A 12,927-nucleotide genomic window follows, 5' to 3' on the forward strand; every position below is an offset into this window, starting at 1 on the left:
TACATTTGCAATTTACTTTCTTAATTTACTTCTGTGAAATTACACAGGAAACAGAAGTTTATGCATGTTTTATACTAAAATAAGCAACTGTTTCCTTTTATTTTACATGGGAGGTAAAGTCAAAGAAATAAACCCTTGGCCTGGTATTTGTGGAGCTTCAAAGTTCACCTATTTGCCTCTTCACTCCACCTAAGACAGAAATGGCTCTCTGAATACCAGCTTAGCAGTTGATTTAAAATCAGTTTAATAACTTCCCATAATAAAGATGACAGGAAAGTGCAAATTTTGCCTACCAATACTAATGCCTACCAAAACAAAAGAAAATTTGCACAATTTTGCATAGACCAACATTATTCTGCACATGCAGGAAAACCAGAGCAAAACACAAACTACTGGAGGAACTCAGCTGGTCAGACAGCATCTATGGAGAGAACAAACAATGGAGAGAATGAACGATCAATGTTTTGAGCCAAGCCACTTGGGTCATGACCTAAGACATCGACAGTTTATTCCCCTCCATCGAAGCTGCCTGATCTCCTGAGTTCCTCCAGCAAGTTGTGTGTTGCATAGACAAGAGCTCTGTTCATTTTAATGCAAGTGCCATACCTGTCCGTGGGTATCTCACTGGCAGTCTGCATTGAATGCTGCTTCACCCCTGAACCATTTTTGATTGTATCTTGTCGCGTGAGCCCTTGAGGTCTGTTTTTGTCTGACGCTGGTGTAGAAATGTCCCCTGAGGGTAAAGGACCTTGGAATTGAGAATGCTCCTGTAGTTTTGCTTTCTTTTCCTGTGGCGCTTCTTCATTCGTGTGGGCCAGTCCCATCGTGGACTCTGTCAGGCTGGACTCCTGCGGTGTGTTTGGTCCACTGCTGTAGAACCAGGCCCCTGACTTTGTGAGGATTTCCTGTTGTTTTCGGCACAAGTTACACACCCACATCACCTAAGACAAGAAAATTAAGTTATTCCGAGTATGGTAACTGACATAATTCCAAAAACAAGATATTAGCTCTTCTGAATAAATATAAGTTAAGTTTAAACCTGCTGTCAAATAAACTATTAATCTAGTAGATGTATATCACAATTAAAGGTGAATTTATACACATAATAAATGTACGTGATGTAAATATATTAACGTTTATATTTAAATAGCAGTGGTTAGGATTTTCTTTCTTTCTGCTTTCTTTACTGCCTTTTCGTCTTCAGCCAGGAATAAGCTGGAGAACTATAAATTGCTATCAATGCGTTGTTATATGGATTTGCCTATAAATCAATCCAAACATGGCAAATCCTGCTACTGTAAATAGATAAGACGGGATGTCAGCTAAAATTGCACTTCAAACCTAATTTCAATCCCAATCTACTATGCTTAACTTTTCTGATCAAAAGTAAAACAAGACTTGAAAACACTACCTCGGGTATTAAAAAATGCCTGTATACTGCATATCAAATTCTGTCATGTACTTATATCTTGTTCAAAAGATATGTAACATGCTATTCTCTTGACCACAAGCTGAAGGTTATACCATTACAGAAGGTCAGAGAAGGAGGTGTATGCTCAATTTTCAAAGTTCAAAGTTCAAGATTCAGACAAAACAAAACTGTGGTGCCCAATAAGAACATATTTGAGAAACTGAAAGAAGTACTACTGTACAAGAGAACTTTAAATCCAGTTACATTTTCTTCTCATTAGTTTCTGACTGTTGCTTTATTCAGTCTCCCTCTCAAGTAGTATCAGAAGTACTATGCTTTCCAACAGGAACATTTAGTTGTGTCTCACGATGGGTGTGCAAAATGAAAAGATGGAGACGACCCACAGAAGATTCACAAGGATGATTCCAGGAATGAAAGGGTTATTAAATGAGGAACATTTGATGGCTCTGGGTCTGTGCTTGCTGGAATTTAGAATGATGAGCGGGGATCTCATTGAAACATTTCCAATGTTGAAAGGCCTAGACAGAGTAGATGTGGAAAAAATGTTTCCCATGGTGGGGGACTACATATTCTCAGGGTAGAGGGTCATCCAATTAAAACAGAGATGTGGAGAAATTTCTTTAGCCAGAGGGTGGAGAACTTGTGAAATTTGTTACCACTGTCAGCTGTGGAGGCCAGGTTGTTGGGTGTATTTAAGGCAGAGATTGATAAGTCCTTGATTGGACATGGCATCAAAGGTTACAGGGTGAAGGCCAGGGAGCGGGGCTGAGGAGGGGAAGAAAAGGATTAGCCATGATTGATGGTGGTGCAGACATGATGGGCCAAATGGCCCTATGTCTCATGATCTCATGGTTGCTCAGATGATTAGAAGGACATCAGGAGTGAATCAGGAGTGTTAGTAGAATCAGGAGTGCTCTCAGTGTTTGGCGATTCTGGAATCAGTACCTTGCCATTAGGAAATTAGTTACTTCCTGATTTATCATGTTTTGTGAAGATCAGTCATATCTGAGAGGAAGTTCAATATATTGAAGAACGACAGGATGGCGCTGGTAGTCATCAGTGATGTTCTATGAGCTGCCTGACGTGGCGGTTTTATCAAACTATGTTGAACTTGTCCTACTCGAGCAGTCTTTCATTGATTCTGTTATAGTTAATATTTTATAGAGTTTTTGTACATGCCAACAAGAAAATAAATCTCAGGGTTGTATATGGATACATATATGTACTTTGATAATAAAATTTACTTTGAACTTTAAACTATTTGAGCTTTGAGAAGGCTTCTCAGCATTGAGGCAATAAGGTAAAAAATGGTCTTGTGTGCACTAATTATGTGCCTGGGTTGAGGTCACGTTCCATTCGATGGATAAACCAAACAAATATTACTCTAGTATTATAAGCTGAAATAACAGACACTTCTAAGTTATTAAGAGAATTATACTCAAAGAAATTTAATGCTGCACATATTTATAGAATGTAACTTTTAAAAATTCAGAGGTGTTGTCAGTAACTTTTGATAGTTTGAAAAAAGGAAGAGTACAGAATTTTCAGAAGTTGAAACCGTAGTATAAATATATTAAAGAAGGTACTCATACAGTTAATTTTTAATACACATGGTTAGTCTCTTGTAAAATGTTGTATCACTGAATTTTCAGAGCTGTTTTCCCATTCATTAAGAAGTTCTTGAAACTCCAAAAGTAATACTTAAGAATGTTTGCAAGACCTTCCCAGAACTTCCATCTTTCTTCTGGTAAAGCTACACAGGTCAAACAACATGCCTTTATTGTTACATACTTTCTTATTGACCTTACAAAGATCTCTACAGTAGGAAAGGATATATATTATGGATGATTTGAGCGGTTTAAATTCTGATTTTAGTGTTTTCTTTAACTGTCAATTCATTGTTGTTAGCTTAAACTTACTGATGGTAATATTTTGTAAATGATCAGACGCATGAATAGACAAATTTTGTGTCTGACAGGAACTGTTGAGGTATTGCAGTTGCCCGTCAGTTGAAAAGTAGAGTCATTGAGCACCACAGCACAGAAATAGACCCTTTGGCCGATTTAGTCTGTGCTGAAGAGCCTGTTTGGTCAGTGTTACATCATACATCTGCGAACTGATTTCCCTTTGCACTCAATGTCAGTATGACGAAGTACTTGTGGATTTCAGGAAGAGTAGGTTGAGGGAACACAGACCAGTCCTCATCAAGGGATTGGCAGTGGAAAAGGGTGAGCATTTTCCTGGGTGTCAATATCTCTGAAGATCTAATCTGGGCCCAGCATATCAATGCAATTACAAGAAGGCACAGCAGCAGCTATATTTCATAGAAGTTTGAAGAAACTATGTCACCGAAGATACTTCTAAATTTCTACAGATGCACCGTGGAGAGCATTCACCGTCTGGTGAGGAGAGCCCAGTACGCAGGATTGGAAAAAGCTGCAGAACATTGTAAGCTCAGCCAGCTCCATCCTGGGTACTGGTCTCACCTTCCAAAGACAATGCCTCAAAAAGGTAGCACACACTATTAAGGACCCACATCATGCAGTACAGCCCTCTTCTCATTGCTACCATCAGGGAGGAGGTGCAGGAGCCTAAAGATACACACTCAACATTTCAGAAACTGCTTCTTTTCCTCCGCCATCTTTTTTCGGAATGAACAAAAACCCATGAACTCTCAGTATTTCCCCCCTCTCTCCCCGCTCCATTTGCACAAGTTACTTAATTTCAATATATATTTTTATTTTAATTAAATTTTCTGGTTTTATTATTAGGTTTTGCAATGTACTGCTGCTGCAAAACAGCAGATTTCACCACATATGCCAATGATATTAAACCGGACTAGATTCTGATTCTGATTTATGTTCTTCAATGGTATTTTGGAGCAGAAGGATCCAATGGTGGCAAATAGTCAACAGGATTAATACGGCAGTGAGCAGATGGGCAAAACAGTTCGCATGGATGTGCTGAGCCAAAGGGTTTATTTTGATGCTGTATAACATAGAGACTTTGGCATTATTAAAGGAAGCAATATTGGCAGGGTACATTCTGCCCAAAATCAGAACTCCCATGACTAAATGTACTTTAGTCTTAGCATGCGTGTTTTTGCAGTTTTTGCCATGGCTAGTGGTGGAAATCACACTCAATGCAGGGACATTAGATTTCCACTCCTGACAATTCTGCTGGTGAATGTACAGTCTCTGGAAAATACAACTGAAGACCTCAGAGTACAATTGCTGTACCAGAGGGACATCAGCGACTGTTGTGTACTTTACTTCATAGAAACAGGGCTCTCCCCTGCCATTTTGGATGCACATGGCAATTCGATGGCTTCACCATTCAGCACAAAAAAACAGACAGCTCTGTCTTTTAAAGGTTTAGGAGGTGGAGTATGCTTTATCATTATTTCTTTGTGGTTTACAAACATGGTAGTACTATGTCCTGCTCAATTGACCCAGAACGTCTAGCTGTCAAATGTTGTCTATTTTATCTGCTGAGGGAGATTTTTGCCATCATCCTGGTAGTGGATTGCATATTCAGGGATTCATCTTTGAATCTGAATAATTATGCCACAGTTGTCACCAACTTCATCACGATCTGTGTGGATGAGTGTGCATCTTCAAGACATGCAGACATACCCAAACCAAAAGCTGTAATTAAACAGGAGGTTTGTGGTTTGTTGAGAGGGTGATGTGTGGTATTCAAGGCCAGTGATCCAGAACTATACAAGAGGTCCAGGTATGGCCTACCGAAGGCTATGGAAGGTGAGAAAAGCAATTCCAATGCCATTATTAAGGACCCTCTTCACCAAGGACGTGCCCTCTTCTCATTGCTACCATCAAGGAGGAGGTATGGGAGCCTGAAGACACACATTCAACATTTCAGGAACAGCTTCTTCCCCTCTGCCATCAGATTCTGAATGGACAATGAACCCATGAACTCTACCTTGGTACTTTTCCCTTTCTTTTTGCACTACTTATTTAATTTATATACTTTTTATTATAATTTGTTGTTTTTATTACTATGCATGGCAATATAGTGCTGCTGCAAAACAACAAATTTCAAGACAGAGGCCAGTGACATTACACCTGATTCTGTGTGTTGCTGCCCTCAGACTCTCAAACATGTCCTCCCCTGGTCATTGTCCACTTCCAGGACATCTCCAGGGTTTTTAAGTCTGTTAAGGCAGACCATCCTTAATTTTCAGTTGTACATTTTCCCTCTCTGTCCTCCAGCTCATGGACTTGCAGATTTCTGACCTTATCTAAAATCTGTCCTGTTTTAACCAGGAGGACACTAATATATACTAAATGTACTGGGACTCCAAGAGTAGCTGGGTCAACCCCAGGTCAATACCAAAAGTAAACCTTATTAAGCGAAGTTTCAGAAAGACTATTAGGGAACAGCAGTGTAAAATATGTACTTTTACACTGTGAAACATACCCTGTCTAACTTCAAGTGCTAGCAGGAGCTGTGGTTCCAATTCCATTCAGCGGCTTTCAGTTCGACAGTTATATTATCCAAGGTGATGAATGGGTTCTGATTTTACAGAAGTCATAAGTCACTTTTGTCCCTAAGTCATTAAATACACATGAATCTCTCAGTATTCCTAGTGTTGCCATATCTCCACAACTTTGTAGTGATTTGCAACAAGATCAATAAGACTGATAAGAAACAACTTTAATAGAGGTAGATAGAGAGATACAGAGATGTGGAGATAGAGAGAGTGAGAAAGAGAAAGAGAGAAATGAATGACTGCATATACAAAAGCTCCTTAATATGTAGAGGTGTGCAGAAGTCAGGTGATTGTAACTCAGAGAGGGCCTGTAGTACAGACCATTGGTACCCTCTAGTGGTCAATCATTATCATTCTTTTTTGTGTGCTAGAAATTAAATATAAGTTATGCAACTGAACCGGGGTTGGTTGGGAAGGCCAACTTTTAAAGATGTTTCCTGTCTCTGTAAGCAGATAAATTAATGAGTAAATACAGCATTAGTATCAAATAGTATATTTATTTCCAGGTTGCTAAATGCTGATGGTTCTTGGACTAGAGTGCAGAAATTAAGCAAATGGACCCACAAGGGCAATGAAGGAAGCTGAGATGACACAGCCACAAACTTGCAAAAGTAAACTAAATCATTCATTTACTAAAATTCCACCTTTAATGTTTCTGTAAGCTAATATTGGACATTTAAACTGAGGTCTGGGAACAGTTGATCCCATGCTGTCAATCGCCTGAAGCTAACTCTGGTGGAACAAGTTAACAGAGAGATGAAATCAATGCGGCAGCATTTTGGATGTACAATCAAACTCCTTCATTTACCTCCTGATAATGTAATTACACTACAACCAGTGCAACAGGCAGCAAATGTATACTACCAAGGTATTCAGCAGACACTACAAGAGCCCCTACAATTGTGAAAAGAAAACAAATACTAAATTAAAAATGAAAAGGAATGTATTCCTTACTTGGAAATTATTTCACAAATGCTCTATCTTCTGTTTGAAGCAATGCAGAAAATAAGAAAATACAGAAGTAATTTACCATAAAATTGACCTGATCAAAACTTCATTTTAGCAATTATGAACTTCAGAGTAAACAATGGGCTGGGTGAAGTGCTGTTCATAAGTCAGAAGCACGCTCAAGTCAAGCGCTAGTACAGCAGCGGAGAGTGGCCTCAGATGAGTCCAGACACAAAGTACAGAGTCCAGACACAAAGGCCAAGGGTCCTGATTCCATTCACCTCCGTCCCTTCAGCTTAACGTGATCTGAATGTGAAATGAATGCAATTGCTGACCTTAATGGAAAATTAAAGTCTTTTTGTTAGTCATTATTTATTAATTTTACATAACTTTCAAATCTTTAATTATTTTCAAGAACTCGGAATTTTATAAGTCAATTATTTTGTTAGTTCTTTAAAAATATTTAAGTAGCTTTGAACTGTTTTGAAAGATTAGTTTGGTCAGAGACATACAAACAGTCTAAAAAGAGAACAATTTAAAGAAGCCAACATGGTGTCTATCAGCCGGGAATCAGGATCCACTTCCTGAGGCCATTTTGTGTGGGAAAGCCACAACAATGAGGTCATTGGAGCACTGACTTCAAGGTTTCCCTATTGTAGGAGCAGGATATCTGTTTTTTTTTATCTGTATTACACTTGTGTTGCACATTTATTATGGTCAGTTAGTCACCTGGGTTGGGGCCTGATAGAATTGAAGAGTTTAGTTACGTATTCATGCTTTATCTTTAGTTCAGTCTAGTTTGGGTAGAGCCAGAGAGTGGGCCGGGAGTGATATCTTTTTATTGACTGCTTAAACACGCTTAAGACTGCTTAAAATTGCTTAACTTTTCTGGAATACACTTGAACATTCTTGAATGAATTTAAGATTTATTTATTTATTTATTTATTATTTCTTATTTTTCTCTTCTATATTACGTATTGCATTGAACTGCTGCTGCTAAGTTAACAAATTTCATGACCTATGCCAGCAATAATAAACCTGATTCTGATTCTGGAGAAAAAACACTTGGCTTAAATACGTTTAATACATTAAGACTGTTTAGCTTCATTAGTTTTATCATTTCAAGACTGTTTGCTTTGTTAGTTTCTTAAAAACAGATCAAATTTATTCTTTGACATTGGAACTCTATTTTTGGATGGATGGTGCATCGTACAACCTGTGCTCAGTCTCAAAGTGGTTTGAAAGTAACTGCTACATCTTAGTTTGAGTGACAAGTATTTTAAAATACCCTAAAATAGATTTTAAAAGAAAACTTTTTTCAAAAATATATTTCAGCTTCTTTAGTTGTATGTATACATTTTAATGCTTATTTTACATTCAATAAAATTTTACATCCTGAGCTAAAATTTACACATTTTGCATTTAACTTTGTGGGAATTCTTTGGTGAACAGGCCTAAAAGCCTCATGATGGTTGGATTGCAGAGATCCTGTTGTTTCGATGCCTAATGAAAATTGGTGTTAGCCGGGAGATCACGAGATCTGTGTTGGCAGCTTTCTATGTCGTCAATGGTGAGTGCCATCACCTTACTATTTATTGCAAAGTACAGAGTAATATATACTCTTCAAAAATCAAGGCAGGAAGAAACTGAGTCCCTCAAGCCACTCAGACTGCATCACAGCAATTATGTTTTTAGTGTAGTGATTACCCTGCTGATAAGAATAATGCAAATATTGGTTCAAATCACACTACAGAAATTAGTATTTATGCTTCAGTAGGGTATAACCTAGAAATTAAAAAAAGTATCCATTAGGTGGAAAAATCTTCACAAAGCTGCTAATACATCACTGGCTCATTCTGATGAAGGGTCTCAGTTTGAAACGTTGACTATTTATGCCTGACCTGCTGAGTTCCTCCAGCATTTTGAGTGTATTACACTGGATTTCCAGCATCCGTACAATTTCTTCAGCTTATGACTAGCTCATTCTGCAAGGAAACCTTTCGTCCTTTCCCACATCAATACATGTGACCTTTACTAGCCCTTTGGTGTAGCCAATCATGTATCTTTCAGGTCATCCAGGAAGGACAATTGATTCTGTTCCAGTCATCAAAGTTCTCATTTTAACTGTATATTTTCCATGTGGGAATAGAATATTTTAGTGATTCCCAGTCAATATTCCAATTCAATGGCTGCTATCCTTTGCAAAGTTTTGATAAAATATTCTTTCAAATAAAATAACTTAACTGAGCAAGAACAGCTAAGACAAATTACAATTTGGAGTTTACCTTAAAGAATCTGAAATTCTTTCTGATTTACAAACGAGAACAACAAAGTAATTTCCTGAAAGTACAACTTATGGAAATACTTTATGCCAAGATATTAAGCAACTTTAAATTGCCATCCTCTTTACTTTCACATCACTCGAGAGTGTTAAAATCCCAAATGATCATAACTTAATTAAAGATAAAATTGAGTACTTCAGGTAACATATTCCCATAGAGGGGGAAAAAATTAAGGCATTAAACCTGGACTTCACGTAGGTAAATTGTTCTGATAATATTACCAATATAATTTAGACTGTAGATCAAGTGATTTCTCCGATTTACAGAGCACAAAGATTCTCAATCTCTGAATAGAATGTAAAGTAATGAATATTGTTATTTAGTTGGATAACCTATAAATCCAGTGTCCAATATCATAACATTTCTGCATGAATGGTTTGATTAGATTGTTCTTATTCAAAGATGTTTATTTTGAATATTGTATGCTGAGAAAGGATAGATTATCTTATTTTTAAATCCAAATCAACTGGGGTTTAACACTTTCATTTGAGTATGAAATTCAGATTGCTAATTTATCTTAATATTGTTTCCAGTTTTGTTTGATTACCAGAACAAAGCAAACTGAGAACAGAAAAAAACTGGGTATTGTTCATAAGAATGCCTCTTCTATTAGTATCCATTCTTTTCTCTTCACTTTCTCTGTTCTGGAGTCTGTTCATCAATAGGTTTGAAGGACTATTTTTGATGTTGAGTGCTGGATCAACCTTAAAAGCTAAGATTACTACACTAAAGGTATCCTCTTGAGAGAGCATAAACTCAGTGGCCACTTTATAAGTTGCAGGAGATGTCTCTTAAATGTGGCCACGGAGTGCATGTTCGTGATCTTCTGCTGCTGTGGCCCATCCACTTCAAGGTTCAATGTGTTATGCATACAGAGATGCTTTTCTGAACACCATTGTTGTGACATGTTTGAGTTACTGTTGCCTTCCTATCAGCTTGAAACAATCTAGCCATTCACCCATTGAATTGCCACTCCCTGAATTTTTGTTTCGTTTCTTGCACCATTTTCTGTAAACTCTAGAGACTGTTTTGCATTGAAATTCTAGAAGATCAGCAATTGCTGAAATACTTAAACCACCCCATCTGGTACCAACAATCATTCCCCAGTCAGTCAATAGATCAAATTTATTCCCCATTATGATGTTTGGTCTGAATGAATACTAACTTCTTGACCATGTCTGTGTGCTATTACATATATTGAGTTGCTGCCATATGATTGGCTAATTAGAAACTTGCTTTAATGAACAGGTATACAGCTAAAGTGGTGTTTGAGTGCAAATTGGGCTGACACAGTAGTGCAGTGGTTAACAAAATCATTTGACAGCGTCAGCAATCACCATATGGGGTTCGATTCCCACTACTGCCTGTAACAAATATGTATGTTCTCCATGTGATGATGTGGGTTTCCTCCGTGTTCTGACTTCCTCGCACATTCCAAAGATGCACGATTAGGATTAGTGAATCATAGGTGACACGTACGGAGAGAAACAGAAATCCGATGTTTCAGGCTGCGCCCCTTCATTAGGACTGGAAAGGAAGTGGGAAGAAGCCAGAATAAAAATATAGGAAAAGAGGAAAGAGTAGAAGCTGGAAGGTTATAAGTGAAATAGGTGAGAGGGAAGGTAGATAGGTGGAGGAGGAGTGCTGAAGTGAGAAGCTGGGAGGCAATAGGTCGAAAAGGTAGAGAGCCAAAGGAGAAGGAATCCACTGGGAGACAGGCAAGGTCTGGAGGATGTTACTAACATTTTCCTTGACAGCACACTAGTGCACCTTCTGGTCTGTGAAGTGGGCTAGTAGATATGTTTCCTGAGAGGTGTTGGCACCCACAAATTTACTAAATTCCCAGAAACCTTACTATAAATATTAAGTTATTTAAATAATACCCTGTGGTTCCACAGCAGAAAAATACACTCCCCAGTAACTCTCACTATAAAAAGGCCATATACAAGTTCACGTAATGAGGACATAATCCTCAGACATAACCACCACTCAATAGCACGTCAACCCTTTACTGCCTCCGGTGGTGGGGAGAGGAACTAATATATCAGGCCATGTCTGATTTCCCTGAATGGTGGAGGCTTCCTGATTCTCTAGTACAAAGGTAGAATCATACAATAAAATCATGTTTAATTTACAAGACATCCTGTGAGATCTTTTTGGATTGCATCACATCAATCCTGTGTTTGATTTTATTCCATCGAGATCCAGCTCAGTAGTTTCAGTCCAGGAGCTAAACCAGGAAATAGTCTATCCCAACTCACAATAAGGAGTAAAATCTGAATTTGAACAATATTGACCACTCTGAATTATCACATATTATTGAGAAACTTGTAGTTTTTATTCCCTTTATCAAACATTATTTCAAAGTTCTGCCAGGAAATTATAATTTAGCACTGATATTTTTTAAATGTGGCAATTTCATATGAACTGGCTCCTGGTGCATCAGAGAAGTTAAACAGTGCACTATGCTTCTCAATACTTTTAAACAATGATTGTGTATTCAATTTACTATAATATACATTGAAACATGCCTAAACAAACCATGAATCAGTAACAGTAAATATATAATCACTGCCAATCATTCCCTCGGGCTAAAAATCAATAAGTAAGCAAGCACTCAGAGACAAGGGAGAGAGATCAGGTCAGTCGCCAGAGAACATGAAATACTATTGTCTCCAACTTTTCACAAATTATCTGCTCATTCAATACTGAATGCTGAGCATCACGGCCTGGTAGGGATACACCAATGCATTTTAATGGAAAAGCTAGTGGATACGGCCGAGTCCATCAGGGGTAAAGCCCTCCCCACCACTGAGCACATCTGCATGGGGCACTGTCACAGAAAGCACGTCCATCATCAAGGACCCCATCATCCAGGTCACACTTTCTTCTCACTGCTGCCACCAGGAAGAAGGTACATGAGAGCCTCACGACCCACACCACCAGGTTCAGGAATAGTCATTATCCCTCAACCATCAGGCTTCTGAACCAGTGGGGATAAATTCACTTGTCCCACCACGAAACCGTTCCCACAACCTATGGAATTGCTTTCAAGGACTCTTCATTCATTTTCTCGATATTGATTGCTTATTTATTGTTATTATTGTTATTTATGTCATTATTATTATTTCTTTTTTTGTATTTGCGCAGTTTGTTGTCTTATACACACTGGTTGCTTGTCCGTCCTGCTGGGTGTGGTCTTCCTTGATTTTACTGGCTATGCCTGCAAGAAAATGAATCTCAGGGTTGTATATGGTGGCAAATATGTATTTTGATAATAAATTTACTTTGGACTTTAATGGGACTATTGAGAATTGGCACTACCAATGTGTTGTCAATGTGCAATCCAACATTAGGAGAGTTGTTTTAACCATGGGAGCTAATGGTTTTGGGAACAGGTGAGGGAGCCATTTAAATTGATAACACTTCATAAAATCAAAGACAAATTCCCAGTGTAATAGATTGCATTCCCTCTTTTAATATCATCTTCATCCTAAGCCTCACTATTATAATATAATGCTAGCCACCTTGTTGCCTTGGATTTTTAAACTTCTGGTATGTTTAACTCATTAATGACTTGATCCAAATCCTCATGAGAATTATTCTACTGGTAGTAAACTTATTTACAGGCCAGTGTAGGCTGCAGACCTCCCTACTTGCAGAAGATTTTCTTGTTACATTCATCATCTCAA

General features: G+C 38.0%; 1 protein-coding gene across 13 annotated transcripts in view; it reads right to left on the bottom strand.

The window, feature by feature from the left end:
* The window catches only part of rims2a (regulating synaptic membrane exocytosis 2a), a 1,025,605-nt gene that overhangs the window by 646,334 nt on the left and 366,344 nt on the right, over positions 1–12,927 (bottom strand). For 12 of the 13 annotated variants that reach the window (XM_059971246.1, XM_059971261.1, XM_059971253.1 and 9 more), the window contains one exon: positions 607–941. In XM_059971246.1, coding sequence (XP_059827229.1) covers positions 607–941 — 335 coding nt within the window. The remainder of the gene's footprint in view (positions 1–606; positions 942–12,927) is intronic. The other variant, XM_059971230.1, reaches the window with a different exon arrangement.

The sequence above is a fragment of the Hypanus sabinus genome, chromosome 1 (assembly GCF_030144855.1).
Source record: "Hypanus sabinus isolate sHypSab1 chromosome 1, sHypSab1.hap1, whole genome shotgun sequence".
In the NCBI taxonomy this organism is placed as follows: Eukaryota; Metazoa; Chordata; class Chondrichthyes; order Myliobatiformes; family Dasyatidae; genus Hypanus; species Hypanus sabinus.